We start from the raw sequence: 24,694 nt of genomic DNA, 5'->3' as shown, positions 1-24,694 counted from the left end.
GGGTCTCACATGATCCCAAGGCTGTATCCAAGGGGATACAGCCTTGGCTGTATACAAGGGGGGGGGGGTCGATCCCCCTCCCCCCCCCCAAAAAAAAAATGTTTGTCTGACTTGTAAAAACGTAACAAAAACAATATAAGCAATTTTTTGATGTGTATTTTTAAAGTTTTTTGCCCCCCCCCCTGAAAAAAATCTGGATACATTCTTGTATGATCCCATGGTTTTGTTACTGGTTATATAGCATTCCAACTTCTTCTTTTGAGATATTCCAAAGGTACATCATTACTTCAGCAGAAGAGAGTGTCTATTGCGAAATTACCCTTGTTGCTATATAGATATGACTTAATAACCATAATATTTAACTAAGGGTTATACGATTCTAATACAGCAATCTCTAGCTCTCTGGGGAATTTTATTTATTTATTTATTTATTCATCCAATAGGATGTAAGCTAAAAAACTTGTAAGCATAACATACATAATCAAAATCAAAAACTGGCAACTGCTAGAATATTTAACAAAAAAAAAACAATGGTTAACTTATGGTTGACTAGTGATATACATTACTGTAAAAAGAGGTATTTACTAACTCAGTCATAAAACTAGGAACAGTACAAGCAGCAACACAACTATCAGGTAATGAGTTCCAAAGTTTTATTGGTCTATTTACAAAAGACATGTCACCTATTTTGGATTTGGTGTGGGGGGTGGTGGTAAAATTTCAATGCATTTTGCCTGGTTGATGTGTACTGGCTTCTTTGAAAGAAATCCTCTGAAATCAAAATTACAATGCTGTTTACAATACTGTGAACCCTAAGAAGATCAGAGCACTTCCAACAGAAGTGAAGACTCAGCAATCCTAATGCCTCTAAACGTTTTGAATGTGACAAATGCCTCAGGAAGGGAATTAGCTTTGTAGCAGATCTTTGTACAGATTTATAATCTAGGTGGGTGCAACTCTCAGAAATAGATCCACAGTTCAAATTAGTGCCTCAAAGGTTTTTTTAGGCTTCTATCTCCTCCCCTCCACAAAACTCTTTTTTATGAAATTAGAGATAATTGTTACTAGCTTAATGCTAGTCTACTTTCAGAAACAGATCTACTACCCAAAATAGGGTACACAAAGGAATTGTCAACCTAATTCTTCTGCTTTTGGTAAATTCTTTGATTCACTTTTATAGGGGTAAACTGGGAAATAAACACACCCTTAGAATCAGAATTTCATCCCAAATTTAACATTTGTAAAATTTAAAACGTGATGTTCATTTGTGTTATAGGTTTAATTTATCCCCACTTGCCCCTCATGGTCAAATATATGCCCTGAATTTTATATATACAATCAATTTTCCAGTGTTTTAGTAAATTGTTGAGGAGAAATGGTGTATGAAAAACTCAGCATATATATTTGACCATTAGGTAGGGAAGGGTAGGTATATTTACAACAGAAATGAATGTCATATTTGGATTCAGAATGAATTTGTGATTCTAAAGGTATTTCTATTTCTTAGCTGTCTCAACAATCAATGAATCAAAAAATTTGCCCTGCTTATTTGCTTGTCCTAAGCCTTGGATGATTTCGGGGAAATAGATTTAACTTAGAGAAAAAAAAAATCAAATTTTACTTAAAATTTGATAAATTCTGAGTATGGTAATCTCTAATTTTGGGTCCTATTTGCTCAAAAAAGTAATAAACTGAATCTACACAAGCTGGGAAGATGTGGAAATAGGGAAGTATTTTGAAGGTAGCTTTGATGAATAGCTAAGTGATAAGATGGGTAAACCACACCTCTTGATTTCGTGTTCAGTGCTCTTTGTAGCTACAATTTTCATTTACATAAAAATCCTACCCCTCCCTCCCCCAAAACTACTGACCTTGGATAGCTTAGATGTACTTTTTAGAAATAGACCTACAACACAAATGAAGCAAAAAAGCGTTTTGAGCCTCATACTTCTGAAAAATTTGAAAGAAAGTAAAAAGAATTTTGCTTACTTTGCCAAACAATGTGCAATAGAAATGATTGTACTATTTAAATAGAATTTTGAACAACAAATAAAGTGGTGTCTTTATTTCTTAGCTATTTTGTTATTCAGGTATTCATCGATGAAATGACAAGGAAATGACTATACTATTTAAATAGAACTTTAAACAAGAAATAAAGCGGTTTCTTGTTTTTTAGCTACTTTGTTATTCAGGCGTTAATCAATGAAATGACTATACTATTTAAATAGAACTTTGAACAGCAAATAAAGTGGTGTCTTTATTTCTTAGCTATTTTGTTATTCAGGTATTCATCAAGGAAATGACTATGCTATTTAAATAGAACTTTGAACAAAAAATAAAGTGGTGTCTTTATGTTTTAGCTATCTTGTTGTTCAGGTATTCATCAAAGCTAAGACAGGTTCTTCACAGAAGCTTTAAGGCATGCAAGTGAAGAAGATGTGGAGATAGATACTTGAAGACAAATTGCTTTGTCTTAACTTAGAGAATGGATCTAATTATTAAAATTTTGTCATCCAGTTCAATAGCTTTTTAGGGAAGAAAAAAGTCACTATATAAAAATTTTAATCTGAAGGATTAGTTAGAATTAGAATTTTGGCAGTGCAAAGTTTGTTTTTTTTGGTTCGTCATTTTAGTTTAATCAATGTTTAATCAAATTACTTTGAATTCCAAATCAAATTATTGACAGTACTAACATGATTATTTTGCTAATTTGTTGATTTAAGTTGATTATAGCATTGATTGTAGTTTTTATTCTAGACTTTATTTTATGTTAATTTTTCTGTTGTTAGTTCTGTCTACTAATAGTTACTGTTTGATAATGCCCTGTTACTTTCCTGTTAAGACACAGCTTGTGGCAAATATCAAAGTTTAGTCTACTAGATCTGTTATGAGCACACAAAGTATTTGAAACCTTTTTATGGAGTGAATAATTTCCATAATTAATTTATTCGTATTTCTCATTGATTTTTACTGAATTTGTCCTATGACAATTGAAGTCAATAATTTCTGACACCTCTCTGGCTAATCATGATGAAACATACAGTTGCAAAGAAAGGAAGAAAACGAGGACAATAAACTGCAATTGAAAAAGTTGAAAAATTATGTAAATATTTCAGTCAAGACCTCCATTTGACCATCCTCAGTGCAGAATAAAACTAATAAATAAATAAAACTTAAAACCAAAATATGATGACCCTTTCTTAGTAATGGTGAAAGGGTAACTATTCTGTTAATAAGAAAGGGTCATCATATTTTAGTTTTTGTCTTTTGTTTTAAGGTTTGGTTTTTTATATCTTTATTGGTTTTATTCTGCGCTAAGGGTGGTCAAGCGGAGGTTTTGACCAAAGTATTTGCATAATTTTTCAACTTTTTTACTGGCTGTTTATTGTCCCTTGTTTATTGTCCTTCTTTTCTTTGCTATTTCATTTATAACAACTGAAATAATTCCCTAAAGCCATGAGTTTCTATGGCAAGTTAGGCAGCTTATAAGATAATTCCTGTTCTCCCAAGACCTTCTCCTTCCCCTTTTAACCCCTCAAACCAGTCAAAATCTCTTCCTCTGGGAGATCTGATAAATAATGATGTAAAAACACATTTTTTTCCAGGTCCCCCTCCTGTTAAGAAAAAGTGTCTGATATAGTTTGTTGATTATTACGGGGAGGGGGGATATTCTATTATTTTGTGTCGGAACAGTCCTATGGGGGTACAATAGGCTCTGAGATGGTGTTTCCAAGTAATTGTGCCCCCTCCTTTCTCAGTTGTCAAGTTTAGAAGATTTCAAGTGTATAGTTTTAAGCTTTAAAACATATATTTATATTTGGTTTTAAATCAAATCAAGTCTTGGGAGCCTTTTAATAGGCTATAGCTTTCAAAATAACCAGGCTCCAAGCCAAGGTTGAAATTGTTTTTCCTCAGAGTTGAAGCAGGTAGCCTATATTAAACCCGTCCATATAATCTTTCAAATAAGGAAAGAGTAAGAGCAGAAATTGGCACCATCTTCCCAGGTCCTAGCTTAGGCTATAAATCTATTCTGATGGTTTGTTTCACAGAATATAACAAAGGGGGAAAAGCTGTTTTTACACATACCATATACCTTTTAACCTAGGGTTTGGATTCAGTTCTCAAAGACAATAGACTATTGCTTTTTATTCCAAATTTCTTTTTTTTTCTACTCTTAGACTCTAATTTGTCTCTTTTTTTGCATATCAGTTGTAAAATGACACCGTTGGTCCAAGAAAAGGAAGGCTTTTGGTCTTCTGTTCGAGCCTTCCCTTCCTGTACATTTGTATGGATTTTAGGGCTAAACTCTGGATTATGTGAGAAGCTTTTTCTTGAAGTTTACTTAGGGGGTTTAGGCTGATCTTGGTGAGAGTTTTCTGCCTTCAGAGAGTGATTTGTGGGGCCTCCTGTGTGTAAGATATGAAATAGTTTATGGTTTGTAGTAACATGACATAGAGTAGTTTCCTTTTCAGTCCTTTTATGCATATGAACAGCTTTCCATATTGGTCCATTGTCTGATGTCTGCCTACAATTTTGATTTATTTTTAGGTAATTAAGTATCTTCGACAAGCCGTACACCAATTAAGGAAATCCTGTAAAAGTAATTAACAGAATATGGCTGGAGAAAGTAGAGACCAGACAGTGTATAAAAGCTTTTGCTCTCATGTATCTACTGTAGAAAGCTTGGAAGCTCTTCAGCAATGGATTATCCAAAAAGGTGCAGAGGTAAGAGGTTTTCTTCTAATGAAAGGATTCCAAAAAGGTGCAGAGGTAGAGGTTTTCTTTTAATAAAATCTACTGAAAAATAAAAATTCATCCAGTACACCATGAAAATCCCTCATTTTGTTCTGAGATTTATCTTTCCCAATCCTAAAAATAATACCTGTGTGCGTGTGGTTATGCCGCACACCCTCGCTGAAAGATTGAATCAAAAAATTTTCATAAAAATATTTTGCCTTTTTGGATCTTCAATAGTGTCTTAAAAAAGTAAAAATTTCAAAGTGAATTGAATATTTGAGATGATTAATCGACAGTGCAATGGGATAAAACAAAAATTTCTCTATAAATGATAATTAATTGGCATTAGTGTGTTCAAAATTATTTTAAGTCAAAATGCAGTCTTCACGAAGTAACCTTAGTTAGCCTCTATAAGTGATAATTAATTGGCATTAGTGTCTTCGAAATTAACGTCAAAATGCAGTCTTCACGATAGGCTTGTTGACATTAAGTGGACAGGTCTACCGGGAACAAAACTTTGCTGTCTTTACCTTCCCCTCCATTTTAAGGAACCTGGAAAGAAGAAGCAACCGTCTTGGGTCAAGGAGATTCGCCGAATGGTAGATTGCATTGGTGGTTTTCTTTTCGAGGATTTCCACTCTTATAAATTTTCTATGCTTGTTTCATCTCATCCTATATTTGTATATTAGAGTAAATACTGATATAACGAATGCTCGTAGCAAGCAACATTAAAACAAACAGCGACAAAATGCTAGTAAAAACAACGATAACTTTAAAAAAGTGTATTAACAAAATAAATAGTAGGCACTAATTACCATAAGTTTGTTTATTCTTGTGGACAAAAAGAAATGGCAAATTTGCTTAAAAAAAGACTAAATATTCCCATTCAAGCATTTAACCTTTTGAGTTTTTTTAAATTTCAAAATAATAAAAAGAATGGCAGTTGCTGAATATATCTAGATAGATGGAGTGTTTTTGCCCAAAAATGCTTAGTTTGGGCTTTCAAATGTTATCTCTTTTTTTGCTCCCATATCGTATATAACAACTATTCAACAGTTCCGTTAAAATATTCCAATTTGGTTAATCGAAAAACAGATCTTGGTTAAATTCGACCTGTGGCATGCTTTTAGTCTAGTCATCTGCGTCTAGTTGATTGAATGAACCAACTTGATATGAGAAATTCCATGTTTTGCTGCAGTGCTGTGTGGGAGTGTGCTGTGTTTGCAGTGCAATGCAGTGCTGTGTTTTGCTGCAGTGCTGTGTGTTTCATGTAAAAAAAAAGCAAAAAAAGCTGTATGAACCCAGAATTTTCATGTTTCATCTCCTCATCATTGTCTACATGCTCTTTCAAGACTGATGTTGCAAAAAGACATGGTAGATTGAAAGAATGATAGACATTGATTTTGTCATAGTAGTTTTTAGGCAATATTTTCATACTTTGTTTTTCTGCTTTAATTTTGTACATCATCTCTTTTAAGCTTGACTGCAAATGGTGTGGGACAATAAGGAATAATCATTGGCTGTGCTTAAGCCCAGGATGTTTTTCAATAGGATGTGGAGATTCGGTTCAAGATCATAGTACAGCACACTTTGAGGTACGCTATATTATTTGTGTTTCCTTTTGATGACTTGATGCCTCACAACTATTCACATTTTAATTCAAGGCAAATTCACAGAGGCATAAGCTTGATTTCTTTAGGGTGAAAATTAATTGGCATGGTGATATTTAATGGTCTACGATGCTGTAAATAAAGTTTTAAAGTACCAGGGACACCAAAAATGAAAACTAATTTAAATTGGTCAAGTGAAAACTTACAAACAAATACAAAGTAGAGACAATAGGGAAAATCTTTTCAAGACAGTGGAAATTAGTTCTGTGGATATTTCGGCCCTATGTCCAAGGGCCGTCTTCAGCACAATACCAGAATAAGAGAGAAACTATATATATATATATATATATATATATATATATATATATATATATATATATATATATATATATATATATATATATATATATATATATATATATATATATATATATATATATATATATATATATATATATATATATATATATATATATATATATATATATATATATATATATATATATAAAAATAAGTTGTCTGTGGATCTGTGGATGGATCAGGTGACGTCACCTGAAAAAACTGGATCAGGTGACGTCAAAACTGAAAAAACTAAAAAAAGGCAAAAACTACAAAAAAAAACTAAAAACTAATAAAAAAAATAAAAAAGCTAAAAAACTAAAAAAACTAAAAAAAGGCAAAAACTACAAAAAAAACTAAAAACTAATAAAAAAGCTAAAAAACTAAAAAAACTAAAAAAAGGCAAAAACTACAAAAAAAAACTAAAAACTAATAAAAAAAATAAAAAAGCTAAAAAACTAAAAAAACTAAAAAAACTAAAAAACAGGTAAAAAACTAAAAAAACTAAAAACTAAAAAAAAACTAAAAAAAAAGGAAAAAACTGAAAAATAAGCTAAAATAAAGGTAAAAACCAATAAAAAACTAAAAAAAAAAACTGAAAAAACTAAAAAAAGGCAAAAACTACAAAAAAAACTAAAAACTAATAAAAAAAGTAAAAAAGCTAAAAAACTAAAAAAACTAAAAAAACTAAAAAAAGGTAAAAAACTAAAAAAAATAAAAAATAAAAAAAAACTAAAAAAAGGAAAAAACTAAAAAAACTAAAAAAAAGGAAAAAACTACAAAAAAAACTAAAAACTAATAAAAAAAATAAAAAAGCTAAAAAACTAAAAAAACTAAAAAAACTAAAAAAAGGTAAAAAACTAAAAAAACTAAAAACTAAAAAAAACTAAAAAAAAGGAAAAAACTGAAAAATAAGCTAAAATAAAGGTAAAAACCAATAAAAAACTAAAAAAAAACTGAAAAAACTAAAAAAAGGCAAAAACTACAAAAAAAAACTAAAAACTAATAAAAAAAAGTAAAAAAGCTAAAAAACTAAAAAAACTAAACAAAGGTAAAAAACTAAAAAAAATAAAAAATAAAAAAAAAATAAAAAAAAAGGAAAAAACTCAAAAAAAAGCTAAAATAAAGGTAAAAACCAATAAAAAACTAAAAAGAAAAAAAGGAAAAAACTAAAAAAAATTTTCATCTAAAAAACTAAAAAAAACTAAAAAAGGTAAAAACTAGATTAAAGTAATTCGAAAAAAGAAAAAGGGTAAAAAACTAAAAAAAAACTAAAAAGAAAAAACTAAAAAAAAAATTAAAAATTGAAAAAATAAAAAAAAGAAAAAACCCAAAAAGAAAAAACATAAAAAAATAAAAAAGATAAAAAACTAAAAAAAACTAGAAAAGCTAAAAAACTAAAAAAAAAGAAAAAACTAAACAAACTGGGAATTGCACAAATATTTCAATATATTTTGACAATATATATAAAAATAAGTTGTCTGTCCATTACGCCAGATTATATCTTCTATATATATAAAAGAAAACAAACTAGAATGTAAAAACTGGAAATTGCATAAATATTTCGAAATATTTTGACAATAGGTTAAAGTAATTCGAAAAAACAAAAATGGTAAAAAACTAAAAACAAAACTAAAAAGAAAAAACTAAAAAAAAACTAAATAAAAAATTAAAAAAAGGAAAAAACTTAAAAAGGAAAAATGTAAAAAAAATAAAAAGGTAAAAAACTAAAAAGAAAAAAAAACTAAAAAAAACCTAAACAGCTAAAAAAAAAGAAAAAACTAAAAAAACTGGGAATTCCACAAATGTTTCAATATATTTTGACAAAAGATTAAGGTAATTCGAAAACCTTAAAACAGATACCCAAAATTTTGAGGTTTATTATCAATAAAAAGAAGAAACTTAAAAAAGAAAAACTAAAAAAGAAAAAAATAAGAAAAGAAAAAACTATAAAAGAAAAAAAACTGAAATGAAACTGTATCTATATATCTATATAAATGACGACCAGGACACTCTAAGAGAAATTACAGACTGGGATACCGGGACACAAATGACGACCGGGACACAGGGAATATAAATGACGACCTGGACACAGGGATACAACTCCAACGGGGACGCCGGGGGCACAGGGGGATATATAGATGACGACGGGGACACAGGGAATGTTCGATTAGCAATCACCATCAACAAAGCTCAAGGGCAATCGTTAGAAAAATGCGGTATAGATATGAATACGAATTGTTTTCCCATGGACAATTATTATGTTGCATGTTCAAGAGTTGGTAAACCTGACAATCTATTTATATGGACAGACAATAGGACAGCGAAGAATGTTGTATATTCGCAAGTTTTACGTAGTTAAATATATATCTATATATATAAAAATAAGTTGTCTGTGTGTGGATCTGTGGATCAGGTGACGTCATGTTTGTCCGCATATGACGTCTGAATTATTTCACACTAATACAAAAGAAGAAAAAAACTAAAAAAGGTAAAAACTACAAAAAAAACTAAAAAGAAAAAAAAACTAAAAAAGCTGAAAAACTAAAAAAAACTAAAAAAAGGTAAAAATCTAATAACTAAAAAAAAACTGAAAAAAATAAAAAAAGGCAAAAACTACAAAAAAAATAAAAACTAATAAAAAAATAAAAAAGCTAAAAAACTAAAAAAACTAAAAAAAAACTAAAAAAAGGTAAAAAACTAAAAAAAACTAAAAACTAAAAAAGAAAAAAACTAAAAAAAAGGAAAAAACTGAAAAATAAAAGAGAAAAAGAAAACTAAAAAAATATGAATAAATATATATAATGACGACCAGGACATAAGTAAAAAAAAAAAACTAAAAAAACTAAAAAAATGGTAAAAACTACAAAAAAACTAAAAACTAATAAAAAAACTAAAAAATCTAAAAATCTAAATAAACTAAAAAAGAAAAAAAAGAAAAAAGGAAAAAAATAAAGGAGAAAAACAAAACTAAAAAACGAATGTATATACAGACCGGGACACCGGGATACAAATGACGACCGGGACACAGGGAATATAAATGACGACCGGGACACAGGGACACAACTACAATGGGGACGCCGGGGGGCACAGGGGGATATAAATGACGACCGGGACACCGGGACACAAGGAATATAAATGACGCCTGGGACACTCAAAGAGAAATCACAGACTGGAACACCGGGACACAAATGACGACCGGGACACAGGGAATATAAATGACGACCGGGACACAGGGACATAACTACAAAGGGGACGCCGGGGTGCACAGGGGGATATATAAATGACGATGGCGACTCAGGGAATGGTCGATTAGCAATCACCATCAACAAAGCTCAAGGGCAATCATTAGAATCATGAGGTATAGATCTGAATACGGATTGTTTTCCCATGGACCATTATATGTTGCATGTTCAAGAGTCGGTAAACCTGAAAATCTATTTATATGCACAGACAATGGGACAGCAAAGAATGTTGTATATTCGCAAGTTTTACGTAGTTAAAAACTATATATATATATATATATATATATATATATATATATATATATATATATATATATATATATATATATATATATATATATATATATATATATATATCTATCTATATTCACAGGTGGGACATAGGGACACAACTACAATGGCGCGTAACTAATATGGCGCGTAACGACTTACGCGCGCGGGGGGGCTTGGGGGGGGGCGCGAAGCGCCCCCACCAACTAGGTGTTGGGGTGGCGCGAAGCGCCACCCCAACAGCTAGTATATATATATATATATATATATATATATATATATATATATATATATATATATATATATATATATATATATATATATATATATATATATATATATATATATATATATATATATATATATATAAGTGAACTTACATCAAATTGTGAGAATTAAATTTAAAAAATTAAAAACATTTTTTAAAACTTTTTTTAAAAAGTGTTTTTCTGTACGTAGTTTTTACTAATAATTTTAAAATCATCAGTTTCTTAAATTCGGGTAAAGATAAGACCCCAGTTACTCGCCAAAGAGCGGTCTATCAAATACCTTGTGATTGTGGAAATTACTATGTCGGCAGGACCCGTCAGAATCTAGACAAATTTTCTGTCATTGGTTTCTTTTTCTCTGGTTTTAATTCTGAAAATGTAATTCCTGTTATTTGGGTAAAATTTTAAGCAATGTCAATGGGATTTTTCGAAATTTAGGAAATGTAGGCTATTAGCAGATTTTTGAAACTTCATAAATTGGGATTGAGCAAAGTTGTGAAGTTGAAAACAGTTTTCTTGTACTTCATTTAAGCAGAAGATCCATTCTGTAAGCTCTCACTTTCATAATGCAAAGACTTTTTAAAGGTCATCAAACGTCACTGCCCTCTGAAGGGAGAAGAAATTGAGGTAGGTACTTCAAACTACCTTCTCAGGGCGTACTTTAGTCTGTAACCCCATCCCTGACAGTTTCATTTTCCTAACCTAACCGCTTTCCAAGATAGTAAAAAATATCTGCACACCAAACTAATACCAAGGTGGTCCAAAACTATAATATTTCTTTTGTAAGCTTATGAACAAAATTTTGAAATATGCTGCTACCTGTATTTCTATAGGCTATGCTTATAAAATGAATTATTATTTATTCTATTGCTTACCATGATGATGAACTTCTAGGCTCCTCAGGAATCGTGTTATTATCATGTTGAATAGCAAAAAAAGCCACATGGGGCTGGAACATGTATCCTGAAATGGCATCTTAAATACCATGTAGCATTTGGTCACCATCAATTACATTTTCTGACAAATCAGAATTGCCACTTTCGGAACTTGATGGGCTCATATTTACTCACTTGGTAGATTTTTACTCATATGGGAACCAAAAGATTTTCTAGACTAGAATTTTCACATATGAAAAGCATCGTAAGATTGATAGGAATTAGTTTCTGCTAATTCTTTTCCGTTTCACGGTTTTTCAATTTTTTTCGTTGACAACATTGTTCATAAAAATATACGTAAACATTCTAACTAAATATTGCTTATAGCAACTAAAAGATAATTCGCAAGTAACTTGGATTTTCATGTATGAATTGGCCTAGGATAGATCTAGAGTGTTAAATATTTTTTTTTTCATTTTGGTGTCCTTAGTTCTTTAAAACAAGAAAAAATTGGCTTAGGAAGGCGAGAGGCTAAATTTTCACTCTTATGAGCTTTTTACTATAGGCTTTAGGCTTACAGTTAGTGGAGTGTAAAGTTTTCTTGAGGAAGGGGGCTTGAAAGTACTGAACAGATGTATTTTCCGGCAACAGTTTTCCGATTTCCTTGGCCTGGGGTTATTAGGACCAGTTTTGTGGGAGAATAAAATGCATGCTGGAACAATTTTCGTCTAACTTTTCTCTGTGTTTCCGACCCTCCCTCCCCTTCGAAAATTTATGTGTGGAACTTCAGTTGTACATAGTAAACACTCCCTTTATTCCCTTATATTCAAAAAATATAAATTTGGCATATTTGGACGTTTTCTTTTTTTATTTGTCAAATTTTTTTATTTTGAAAAATCTTTACATAGCAATGTTCCGACCACTGTCTACAACTTAACTTGTCAAGTAGCCGTATTTGGTGTTACGTTTGTCATTCCGAGGTTTTGATCGAATCAAACAGTCCTGCACCACCAAAGGAGCTTCGTGAATTAGTACTAACGCAGTTAGCTAGAAACAATAAAACCAATGTGACTGAAGAAAGCGTCGTTGAAGAGCCGTATGAAGAATATGTCATTGAAGGGACAAGAAAAGGTAAATATGTCATGTGTTTAATCATTGAAATATGAACTACCACTATGGGCAAGTGGTTTCTTTGGAAGTAATGGTGTAGTATTTTGGTCAGTAAAATCTCATCAATAGCATTAAGATGAAAACATTTTTTTCTTGGCTCCATCTCAGGTCAATTCATACCTGAAAACCGGCATTTTTTTTTTTTTTTTTTTTTTTTTTTTTTAATATTTTAGGGTGTTATTCGCTGAAAATTTTAGGGCGTTATCAGGCATTACATCTATTTGCTGTTGAACAAATAATGGGAATAAGCACAGTGGGAATATGTAAAAATTAACTAATAAAAATAATATTTTTGGAACAAGAAGATAACGATGATTCTATTAACATATGAAAACACTCAACTAAAGGGTTAAGTATAAAAAAACAGTATAACCTAATTGGTCTTTATACAAAGATTAATTCAGTGTTAATTTAAAGTGTTCAGTCTCTAATAGTTTAATAACAAAAATATTAATTCAGCTTAGATTTTTAGCTATTCAACTATACATATATTTCCTTTCAGCTCCTATCTGATAACAAGATGTTAGGGTTATATTTTCCGTAATTTTACTCACTCAATCACTGTTCTGGTTTTTTATCCAGATTACTGCCAATTAATTGTGATGTTTCTCTTTTGCAACAGCAGTTAAGAAAGTTACAATTTCTAGAGCTTTGTGATGATATCCTCGTTTTCTACTGATTTGTAACACACGTTTGTTATTTTCAAATTAAACACCCATTAAGTACTAAAACTGCATGACGGCATATAGAGGTCTTTTTGCTTAAAAGAACTCCCAGGCTCGGGAGTTCTTTTGAATTTAAAAAAAGGGAATAGTTGTGGGAAAAGTGGAAGTCATGGCCAATTGTAGAAAAAAGCCAAGACAGATTGTCCAGCCCAGTCAAGGTTAATTTTACCCCTTTGATGGCCGTTGTTACTGTCTCCCATTTATGCTCCGTGCAAACGTGTCCCTTCACAATGCCGAACTAGAGTCGTACCGGTTGGAGGTTCTCGCTGGGGAACAATCGCAGGTTGACTACGAGTTGACTTGGGAGTTCTCCCCAGCCTGGGGAGAGTTGACTTGGGACTTACATGGTTATGCAAGTTTCCACTAAACCAGTTGAGTGAATCAGATTTCATTTGTACTGTCCTTTGTACTTTAAGGGAAAGATAAAAAGACCAAATCAAGCCCCAGAAGGCATGTAGAGGCGTTGCTTGGGTTTTGAGATTGGGTTGGGGGTTATATAGTGTCTAGCTCCACCCTATAATTATTTTCTTGATTTGAAACACTTCTTGATCTATCTCGTACCGAAAAAAATACACTATTATCAGAACTAGGCTACATAACCTTGCCGTTTTATTTATTAGCCTTATTTCCTTTAAACATCTTCATCGTATAACATTTAATTCATTCACCTGAAAATTCTTGCTGACAACACTAACTTAGCAACCTAATTAAATACCCAAAACCAGTATTTCCTGTTTGAGAAGTCGCCTTTACTTGGTGGAATTAAACATGAAATTATCCATTTAAGTCAATTTGTCAAATATCTTAGTTAATTTATAGCTTTCAAACATCAAAACACGTTATGTTCAAAAAGCGCCCGGACAACTGCAGCTTAATGCTGCTTAGATTGAGTGGAGAATAAAAGTGCATATGTTTTTCAGATTTGGGGAAATTTCAAAAATTATAAATACAACATTTTACTGACAAACTTTTTGATTGGCTGCAGCTGGCAATGAGGTGTTAAGTCTGAAGTACACTGGTAAAGGCGCTCTCTTTTTCTCAAATAAGTTAAGTCAGTGCCGAATTTTGCTTTGTTTATAGTATTTGATCTGCAAGGGTGAGAAAATATTAGCTCTCATTCCAATTTTCAAAAGAGGAGGTAATACCGTTTGCAGAAACTATAGAGACATCTCTTAATCGATTATGCTATGAAAATCCTCTATCTCCTTATTTAATTTGACGAAACAAGCTAACACTGAATAAGCAGGTTTCTGACTAGGTAGAATCTGCTCAGATATTGACAATTTACCATATCCTTAATTGATGAACGACAGATTCGCCCGTTCTCATTGCCTTTGTCTACTTTACTGCTAGCACTGACTCCTTCATTAGAGGGGAACTATGACGTATTATGGATGTTGACAGTTTTCCACAAAATATTGAGATGCGTGTACGTGGACACTGGGATTTCTGTCCATAAATTCGGTAATCTTAATTTTTTTCAATGGAGCTGGGGGTGAAGTCGAGACACGAACGTTTTATTGAACTGCCCAATCGATTGGATAGTGAAAATGCACTCTAATACTAGAGTTATGACTCTCAATCATTCTACTCAAAGGCAGACTAACCTCGATGGTACGCACGTAGGAAAATGTAAAAGAATTCATGTATCGTAGCTTCGTTCAACGCCAGACCGGTGGAACTGAAATATACCAGTATAGCATTTAGTCTAAAAATTGTTACTAGTCTAGAAAAAAGATATTACCAAGACGTGTAATCTCAGCCAAACAAAAGTTATGGGCTGTGCATCAGTTATTGGACGAGTACTACTGTACGCTTACGAGACATGACAGATCAGAGGAGACGGGAGCGTTGATCATGGTTGCTGTTTTTGCTGTTTTCTCCGTACTAGAAGTTGAACCAGGATTTCCAATATTAAAGTTTGCATTTCTAACTATTAGAAGCACTATAGCTTATCCCCGAATTACGTTGCCTTCAGCTTTTGATTACACATTACTTCGCCCAAGCGTACAATATGTCGACACATCCTTTTTTTTGAACCAGTATTCTTTTGGTCATGAAAACCAAGGGGACAGAAGAAAAGCAACGTATATGGCACAAACTTAAGGGAGTTTGGGAATCAGAGGGAAGTTTCAGGAGATATGGTTAGGGATGTAACAAAGACTGGTCAAAAATAATCGGGAAAGTCGGAGCTGACATAATGGTTTTCACTATCCATTCCAAGATTCTTTGGTGCCTGGGAGGATTGTTCAATGTCTGCTTTTCGTCAAAAGTGAGTAAATTAGTGAGTTGCTCACATATTAGTAAAATCTCCCAATAGAAGACAATGTATTTTGTGTTTGATCTACCTAGTCCTGATTGACCAATTCCATCGCTGTTTCACGTGTGGCCAATTTGGGCAAGGAAATGTTAGCATTTACCTAAATTATTTGATTATAGCCCTAAATGAACCATTTACCTCTACCGCACTCCTACCATCTCTATTCGGAGATGGTACTTCCGGTACTCACCCCTCATTATTTAGACTTACGCCACCTCTCTGGAATAAATTGAGCAATCTTGGAATTACCAATCTTTTGGTTGTTATTTTAACATATGAAACACAAAACGAAAGAGTAAAAGAGAGGAACCATGGTGTCTTAACCCTCATGAACATGAAGATATAATCTACCAGTGGTACTGATAGTTCAAAGTCATTCTGCAGAACCAAAAAGATTCGAAACAACCTTTATATTCGTTTTTTTTTATTATTACAATCTTCGTGGCTCCATCAACAGTGATAATATACCGCTAGTCCTAACGATTTCCTCCTAGTATTTTATTTTCAACTTTAATATATTTTCTGTACCTTCGGATGAAATTTTCTAAGCGAGAGGTTTTCAGGGACTACCTCCGGCGGGAGGCTATGTTAGGTAGCGATGAATTGTCGGATGAAGCTTATTGTGTACATTCCTGACCAGGTGTACCATGCTCAAGATAGTCTTGTCGGGCTTTGCCGGGACATAACTCCTATGATGGAGAGGAATGTTTGTATTAATGAAAAAATTCACATAGTTACAATGTGGAAAGGGTCTTGGATCGGTTGCAGAGTTTTCGTATCAGGATCTCCAGAAGTTGCTCTGCCAGCTGGTCGATTTAAGGGCGTTGGAGAAAAGCAATATGGCCTTTTGGAGCACCAGCAAAAAGGGGGCATGCAAATTCCATGACTGGCTTGATGCACGAAGTCTAAAAAGAGGCAAGAAGGACTCATCTCGGAGGAGACTGTTGCATCTTAGAATAACTCCTGGAGCAGCTATCAAATCGGCAAATCGCAAACAGTAGATTGTTTGATTTCGGCAATTGTCTCACGATAGAAAAATGGGACAGCATAATTTCTACGGCTAATGCTGATCAAATGGCCACCATTTTTCAAGAAAAACTTCTCGGCAAGTACCATTTCAATTGTCAGATGCTCTGTCGTCCATCTTGGCCGCCAAAATCCGATGTACTCATACAAAATGAAAGGTATCGATCTGACAAAATCTACCTGTGAAAGGGACCTAGGTGTAATTCTGAGCTTGGACCTTAAACCAGAAAAGTATATCGGCCTGGTTGTACGTAAAGCGTCGAATACTCTCTGGCTACTCAGTCAATCCCTACGATACCTTGACAATCACTCAAAGATATCAGCATACACAAGCTACGTCAGGCCACAGCTTGAATACGCCACTGTCATCTGGTCGCCATATCTCAAAAAGGATATTGACAGAATAGAACGGGTCCAGAAACGCTTTGTAAAAGGACTTCAAGGATTCAGAAACCTTCCGTATGACGAAGCTCTAAGAAGGCTTACTCTCCATCAACTTGAGACAAGAAGAACGATCTTAGACTTAAAAACCCTCTTCAGGATAGTTCAAGAGAATTTTGGGAACGTAAAAGACAGGCTTGTTCAAAAAATTCCCCAAAGCAACACAAGATCGCACAGTCTGCAATTGGAGCCCGTGAAGATGAAGATTGCAAGATCTAATTCTTACCATCATTCGTTCATACCCCGGGTCATCAGGATCTGGAACAAACTACCATTCCCAGTAGAAAAGATGAAATCACTGGAAGCCTTCTCCAACAGCCTCAACATAAACATACCATATCTCGAGACTTTTAACGTAGGACGACTTTAAATGGAGATCGTGCCGCAGTCGATCCGCTCTTCGCCCTGCCATAACATTTTTCTTTTAAAAAGGTGTCAGTTGTATAGAAATTTTGTATTGAGAGGCGTGAGGAATAAAGTTTTTTTTTTCCTGAGAAATTTAACGAACGTTTTACAGCAGAGCGTTCATGCGTTGCAAAAGAAATTAAAGCACAAAGCAGGAAAATGAGAAAACTTTTCAGGGGAAAAAACATAAACAAGCTACTACCCTGAAGAATAAAATCAGAGGAATGACCGTCCATGCAGCAGCATTGTACTACCAAAAGGAGGCATCTCATTTATTGGATTCAAAGCCCGGACAGTGGTACAAAAGGATAAAGCAAATGGCAGATAGAACGAAGACTGGACAGGATTTTGGCTATGATGAGCCAGACAAATAAACTGCAGATCTCCTAATGTATCTAATGTAATCTCCTAAACACTCACCTGGCCGCAATTACTCAGTCACTTCCACCACTAATCTTGGAAGATTTTGCGCGTCCATCTTCAGATCTTGTGGATTTCTTAATCATCACAGAATCCCAAGTTGGCCTCAAAACTGACGAAACTGAATAGGACCAGTATTACACCACTCGATTCTCCTGTTGACCTCATTAAGGCTTTTCCTGAATTTTAAGTGCTGAGTTAACTTCAATAATAAACAAGATTACAATGTCAGGCTAGTATCCGTAAAATTGGAAAAAGGGATTCCTATCCCCTATCTCCAAAAATTGAGCACCCTGTGATTTCACTGCTGTGTGGCCTACTACGATGACATCGATTTTTAGTAAGATCTATGAAAGTTTCATCACTGGGTGGCTGAAAACTTTTATCCTGCATAAAATTGACCCTCGACAATTCGATAATATTCCTAAGAGTTCGACAAGCCATTACTTAGTTAGTTTGCTTGATAAGATTTTAAAGCTTCTAGATGAACCCGAACGCTGGGTCAACCTCATCGCGATTGGCCTAAAGAAAGCATTTGATTTGATCTGCCATAAAACCCTTGTCGACAAGCGATTGACAAATTTTAATGTTGATGCATATTTTGTGAGAATAGTTGCAAATTTTCTTTGAGGTAGAAGCAAAAAAAACTAAGTATAAATCAGCCTATCCTGATCCCAGCCAATCTACCATGGAGTTCCTCAGGGAACAATTTCAGGCCGTCTACTTTTTTGGTAATGGTAAATGAGCTGGTAAATGATGAGTCGGATCTCTTTAAGTTCATTGATGACCTATCCGTACTGGTGCTAGGTGAAAAGAGTGTTTCAAGCAAGGCAGACAGAATAATTGCGAGTTTACAAGCCCCTTCAGTTTTTTTCCTAGCATGTTCACGCCTTTGTGTCTGAGTGTGTGTTTGCCTGTCTCATGCAATTTTTTCCAAATTGGTCCAGGGTATTTCTGCTGTCTTGACTCCAATAAATTTCAGCTTCGTGTGTTTGCCTGTCTCTGTGGTGATTAAACGGGCAAACCTGATTATCCTTTTTTTTAAACTCGTTTCTCGTCGTGGTGTTCCAACCACCCACGTATTGCGTATTTCTCTTACATTTGTCAGACCGCTGGTAGAATATGCTTGTCTCGTTTGGTATTACGGCCTGATTTCGAACCAGAAAGACCGCCTGGAAGGGATCAAATACCGAGCTCTTCAGGTAGTGTCTAAATATCCCAAAGTCCCTTGTCACTCCCTTTTGTAACATTTTTCACTTATTTTTCTTATTTTTTTTTCTTGGGATTTTGGAAAAACAGATTCCGCAGAACCACTCGCAGCAGACGAAATGTCTTTCCAATTCGTTTTTTATATTTGAAATTAGCATCGAATTCGAATTTCGAGCTGATGCACAAGAAGATAACCCCAAATTAAAAACAGTATCACAAACCAGAAAAGCTTTTACATATAGAGAACAAATAATTTTCAATAGGGATATATCGTCTTATTAGAAGACAATGAAAAGAGTTACAAAATGTCAGGATATTTCGGTTGTATATACAGTGCTGAATTTCGAGCTGATGCACAAGAAGATAACCCCAAATTAAAAACAGTATCACAAACCAGAAAAGCTTTTACATATAGAGAACAAATAATTTTCAATAGGGATATATCGTCTTATTAGAAGACAATGAAAAGAGTTACAAAATGTCAGGATATTTCGGTTGTATATACAGTGACCGTCTCCAGCAGATAAACTCAAATAATACAAATAAAATATCAATATTTATACGAAACGGTGTAATATATATAAATGTCGATTTTTTTATTTGTATTATTTTATGTTTATCTGCTAAAGACGATTACTGTATTTGTGACCGAAATATTCAGAGAAATGTAACTATTTTCACTGTCTTCTAACAAAAGGATTTATCCCTTTTGAACTTTTATTTGTTCGCAATAGAAAGGCAGTGTGGTTTTCGAAAACATCAGTTACGTATAGGATACGTAACAAGGGAGGAACGAAAAAAAAGTATTAAACGCTACAAAACAATAAAGAAAATGACTGAAAGAAAGAATAATAAAAAGAGAATAATAAAATAGATGAGTATTATACATTGGCTTTGCAATAATACTGTTTCTGTTATTATATGAAAAAAAGGCTGTGAGAAGAAAACAAAATAGATTTTTATCAAATTATAAATGTATTAATAATCTAAAATATATATAAAATTTATTTTGTAACATGTAATAATACATAAATATAAAATATAAGTATAAACAGGTTCGTTTGTGTTTTTATCAAATTTATTTTATATAAAATTAAAAAAAAAATTTATAAAGTGTAATAATACATAAATATTAAATATAAGCATTAACAGGTTTTATGCGTTTTTATCAAATTTATTTATATAAAATTTATTTTAAAATGTAATAATATATGAATATAAGTATAAACAGGTTTTATTGCGTTTTTATCACGTTCTAGGTCTCTTTGGGTTGTCTAATTTGGGCAACACCTGTTATTTAAATGCTGCTCTTCAGGCATTACTTAACTGTCCGGAGTTAACCCAGTACTTCATCGCCTGCAAGGGATTTGTGATTGGAGCAGTTGGCACAAAATCAGATGGCAAGGCCAGTTTAGCAAGAAATTACATGCAGCTTGTACATCATATATGGGTCGATGGCAGTACCAAAGAGTATGTAGCGCCTACAGGAGTTCTTCATGCTATCAAACAAGCAAGTTTTCTTTCTTCTTCATCTAAAAACAATTTACTTTTCTACTAAAATTTCTAAAAATGAAAGTTTATATTTACCTTTTCTAAGTAAATACACCACTAAGTTCTTTAGTGGAGACACCTTTCCATTTAGGAGTTTTGATGTTTAGTTATAAGTTGATCTTTTGGCAATGAGTTTTTGTTTGAGTTCATAAGTTTTGGATATAAGTTGTTTTTCCTTTTTTCTTCTAACTTATCTTCTTCTAATATTCATAAGTGTTGTTAGTGTTGCTAATTAGCTTATTTCTTGTTTTTTGTCTATAGCGACAAGCATTATTGCCTACCGTTTGATGTATTAATAAATAAACAAATAAATTTATTTATTAAATCAAAGGTTTGCCTATAGTCGTTAGAGAAGTATTATCCTCTGGGCTATACCAAGGATTTTCGCTTGGGGGGTAACAAACAAGGCTTTGCGGGGGTAATAAAAGTTTATTTACTTGCATTTTTGTTACTTTTGTAAGAATTGGACAAAAATCTCGAGGGGGGGTTAAAACCGTATACCCCCTTCCTAAATACATCCCTGCCTATCCAATTGTAAGTATTGTGATATTTAAGGACAAAATCTCCTGAAATATGAGATTTTTAAAAATGAAAGGACAAAACCTTAGTGAAACAAAATTGTGAAAGAAAAAAGCAGATATTTTCCTAAGAAACTCATCTTTAAATACTTAATATGAGAAAAGAATAAAAAAATTAAAACGACCTAATAAAACGAAGATAAGTCCCTATTATAAAATAAAAAATAAAGGAATTCAATCAGATGAATAAAGTAAAATAAAACAAATTAAATTGAGAAACTATAAAACTTATAAAACGAATAAATAAAAAACCTTACAGTGAGGGCGAATTATACAAATAACCTTTGGGTCTTTCATCTACTATGTCCTAAAAGTGTTGTTTTAAAACCGATTTATGAAATAGTGTCGCTTAGATCTATCAAAAATGATTTGATTCGGTTTGAATCAAGTAAGGTTGTCTTTTACTCTTTATTGTCAAATGCGTGTACATTTATATCTAGCCAAACATTTATATCCGAACTGCTGGTGTACAAAAGTAGAATCTGTTTATGGTTAAAAGGGGTTGAAACTACCGCCCACCCAATTTTATAACCAATAATTCCTTAACACCTATAACTTTTAAGACAAACTTGGAGTTTTCGTATCTAATTCTAATAAGTCTGAGACAACTCCTAGGGTTGCTAAATTTGGCAGGCAACTACTGAAGGCAAGGAAAAAAGAAAAAGGTTCTTGAAATACGATAAGAGAACTTATGCCAACGAAAAAAACTATTGCCTTGGAGCTCTGACAATTAAGTCACTGCTCTGATTCCTACTCGATCTTTATTTAGCCTATTTATTTTTTTGATAAGTTGCGTTTAAAGAATGTAATGGACCAATTTGGTACAAGTAAATTCAAATATTCTTTGTAAAAATAAAATTATAAGACTTTATAAATAAATTCCCATATTTTGTGGCTTATTAAATACCAAGGTGCATGAGCCTCCAGCTATTTTACAACTCTAGTCTTAAATTCTAGGACCTGGGAGGTCATCTAGCTGTGCAAAAAGAGATAAGAGGGGTAGCCTTATGGCAACCTAGAGATAAGAGATAAGTAATGGGTAGCCTTATGGCAACCCATTACTGTTAAATATTTGTCAGGTTTTACATTAATCACCTGTTTTTACTGTGTTTTGCAAATGCTGGTCTCTCGAAATAAATCCCTGTGTATCTAGGAGTCATTCACTAAACATAAGTCAAAATTGATTTGCGCCATTTTCAGGTGGACAGTAATATCGGCTGTTCAGTGACCCTAGTTTCCCCAAATAGCTTCTTCTTATTTTGGGATAAGCTTGGGGAAAACAATCAACTTGGGAAATAATCAACTTGGGATGAAGGGAAGGAGGCTTGGGGAAAAGATCAGCCTTGGCATTGCTTTCAGTAAAATTAAACCTGTTTCCTTTTTAAGGCCAATCCAGCTTTTAGAGGGTTTCATCAACATGACTCACAAGAACTTCTAAGATGCTTTATGGATCAGATGCACGAGGAATTGAAACAGCCAATCAGAGAGCTGGAAAACGAAACGCCATCTCTGGACATATCCGACCAGTCAGAAGCCGAATTTGAAACATGTGACTCTGGCTTGAGTGATGTCAGCGCTTCTGAATCTGATGACTCATCAGTTAAGAAAAAGAAAATAAGGAAGAGTAATGAAGAAAGGGAACGATTTCGAAATTATAAAAGGTATGATATAGCTACTGCTATAAACTGTACTCACATATTGGGGGGAGGATGTTTCAAGGCTTTCTCTAATGATTAGTGCTATTGACTCCTCATAGAGAATTTCGGAAATTTAGATCTAAAAAGCATATTCTGAGGACTCAAACCTCCTGCTCTCCCTGATGGAACAATTCACTGATCTGCGAGTTATATACTGCTGCATAACAGTAATTTTGATTAATGCGACAAAGAGTAAAAATTCTGAGATATATTTTCTCACGGAGGCAACGGTATAAACTCTTGGTATTGCTTCGTTATCATGTCGTCAGGCATTTTAGTACGTAGCCGTGCGACCGGAAACGCTTTTATTTATTGGTTTTTGTCTTTGATAACTGGTTTCCAGCTCTACTCTGGACAAATTAAAGTTCAAATGTGGATAAGTTATTTTATTAGACAGTGAAAGCAGATATAAAAATCCGGATATTTCGACCACATACAGTTGTAATCATCAGCAAAAAAACTAAAGCATTACAATAAAACAAACGTTTTTAGTCACGAACTGGCACATTTATTACTTTCCATTGTCATTTTCACTTTTTTTTGAAAAATCGGCTCCAGTTTTTTTCGGTGGGGGGCGGGGAATTAAAAATAAACTTAAAAAAAACCATCAAAATTTGTTTCTATGAGTCGAACAAACATTTTGGGGGAGGGAGGGGGCTCAAAACTCCTAAATGTGGCCTTGTATATATTTATGTACATATCCCATGATTGCCCTAAGTTTTCTAATTCTTGCTCTTCGAAAATTTCGATTTTCTCAAGTACCGGGAAAACAAGTTCATATCTTCAAGTATATTTGGAAAAAAAAACACAACTTAGCTTCGGACTTTACTAAAGTAGCTTTATTTTGATACTCACAGCAATGGCTATCAAATGAAAACGGGGAAAATCCCTTTAATCGAGTGCTGACTACTACCAATTCTTTTATATTGTGTTGTAAGTAATAAGTTGTAATAATAATAAGTTGTAAGTAATAGGTGCAAAATTATTGTGTTCAAGGAGAAATAGGCATTTTATAGTGGCTTGTTTAGGTTGTCATGACTTGGGTTGTCGCGTTACACCTCGTTTAAGACTTTCTTTTTAATTTTCTGGCCGTTTGTTCATGTGCAGCTTTAACGTCTTTTCAAATGACCTGCTTCCCTGAATATTCCTTAGTTTTGTTAAGAGAATACTGTCAATAGAAATTTCCCGTCTTCAATATCATAAATACTGGTAAAGCCCCGTTTTGACTTAATATTTTATGTGTGATAAAGATGTCTTTGGTCGAATAAAAATTTCTCTTTTGTTTCAGCTTTGACTGTAAAACAGTAAATGAAAACTAGACTCATATTTTGGCCTACTCTGCTATTAATTGAAAACTAGGCTAAGTGAAAACATAAAATAAATTGAATTTCATTTTGGGCTTTTGAAAAGTTTGGCTTTCTTTTACATAGTGTCCCCGTCAAAATAGAAGAGGAATCTAAGTTTACATCTTAAGAATCACTCAAAAGCTTTTCAATTGTTTAATTTGTTTATTGGACCTTTATTATGTTATTTTTAATATATTTATAATTTTAACTATTTGTTTTATTAGACCTTCTTTTATAAGTAGTGAGTTTATGTTTTTGTTTTCTTTCATTGCGGAATTTTTTATTATGAGCTATTTCGGTAGTTTTTCTTTCTATTCTATAAGTTTCGTTTCTATTTTCCTGAGGACGGCTTTTGTTTACAGGGATATAAGTAGGGAGTGGTGGGGGGGGCTCGTTTTCCCCATTTCTGGGAGTCCTTAATTCTATCGATTTTTTTTAAATGTATTAGGCTAATGTATTTT

At 33.1% G+C, this 24,694-nt stretch overlaps 1 protein-coding gene across 3 annotated transcripts in view; it reads left to right on the top strand.

Annotated features, from left to right (window-relative positions):
* Positions 1–24,694, top strand: part of LOC136036028 (ubiquitin carboxyl-terminal hydrolase 33-like) — a 95,759-nt gene that overhangs the window by 4,694 nt on the left and 66,371 nt on the right. For all 3 annotated transcript variants that reach the window (XM_065717956.1, XM_065717953.1, XM_065717955.1), the window contains exons 2-6: positions 4,549–4,725; positions 6,216–6,332; positions 12,254–12,476; positions 20,321–20,571; positions 22,577–22,851. In XM_065717956.1, coding sequence (XP_065574028.1) covers positions 4,615–4,725; positions 6,216–6,332; positions 12,254–12,476; positions 20,321–20,571; positions 22,577–22,851 — 977 coding nt within the window. In that variant the 5' untranslated portion in view covers positions 4,549–4,614. The remainder of the gene's footprint in view (positions 1–4,548; positions 4,726–6,215; positions 6,333–12,253; positions 12,477–20,320; positions 20,572–22,576; positions 22,852–24,694) is intronic.

The sequence above is a fragment of the Artemia franciscana genome, chromosome 15 (assembly GCF_032884065.1).
Source record: "Artemia franciscana chromosome 15, ASM3288406v1, whole genome shotgun sequence".
NCBI lineage: Eukaryota > Metazoa > Arthropoda > Branchiopoda > Anostraca > Artemiidae > Artemia > Artemia franciscana.
The sequence above is the reverse complement of the archived record's forward strand: the minus strand, read 5'-3'. Positions and strand labels throughout refer to the sequence as shown.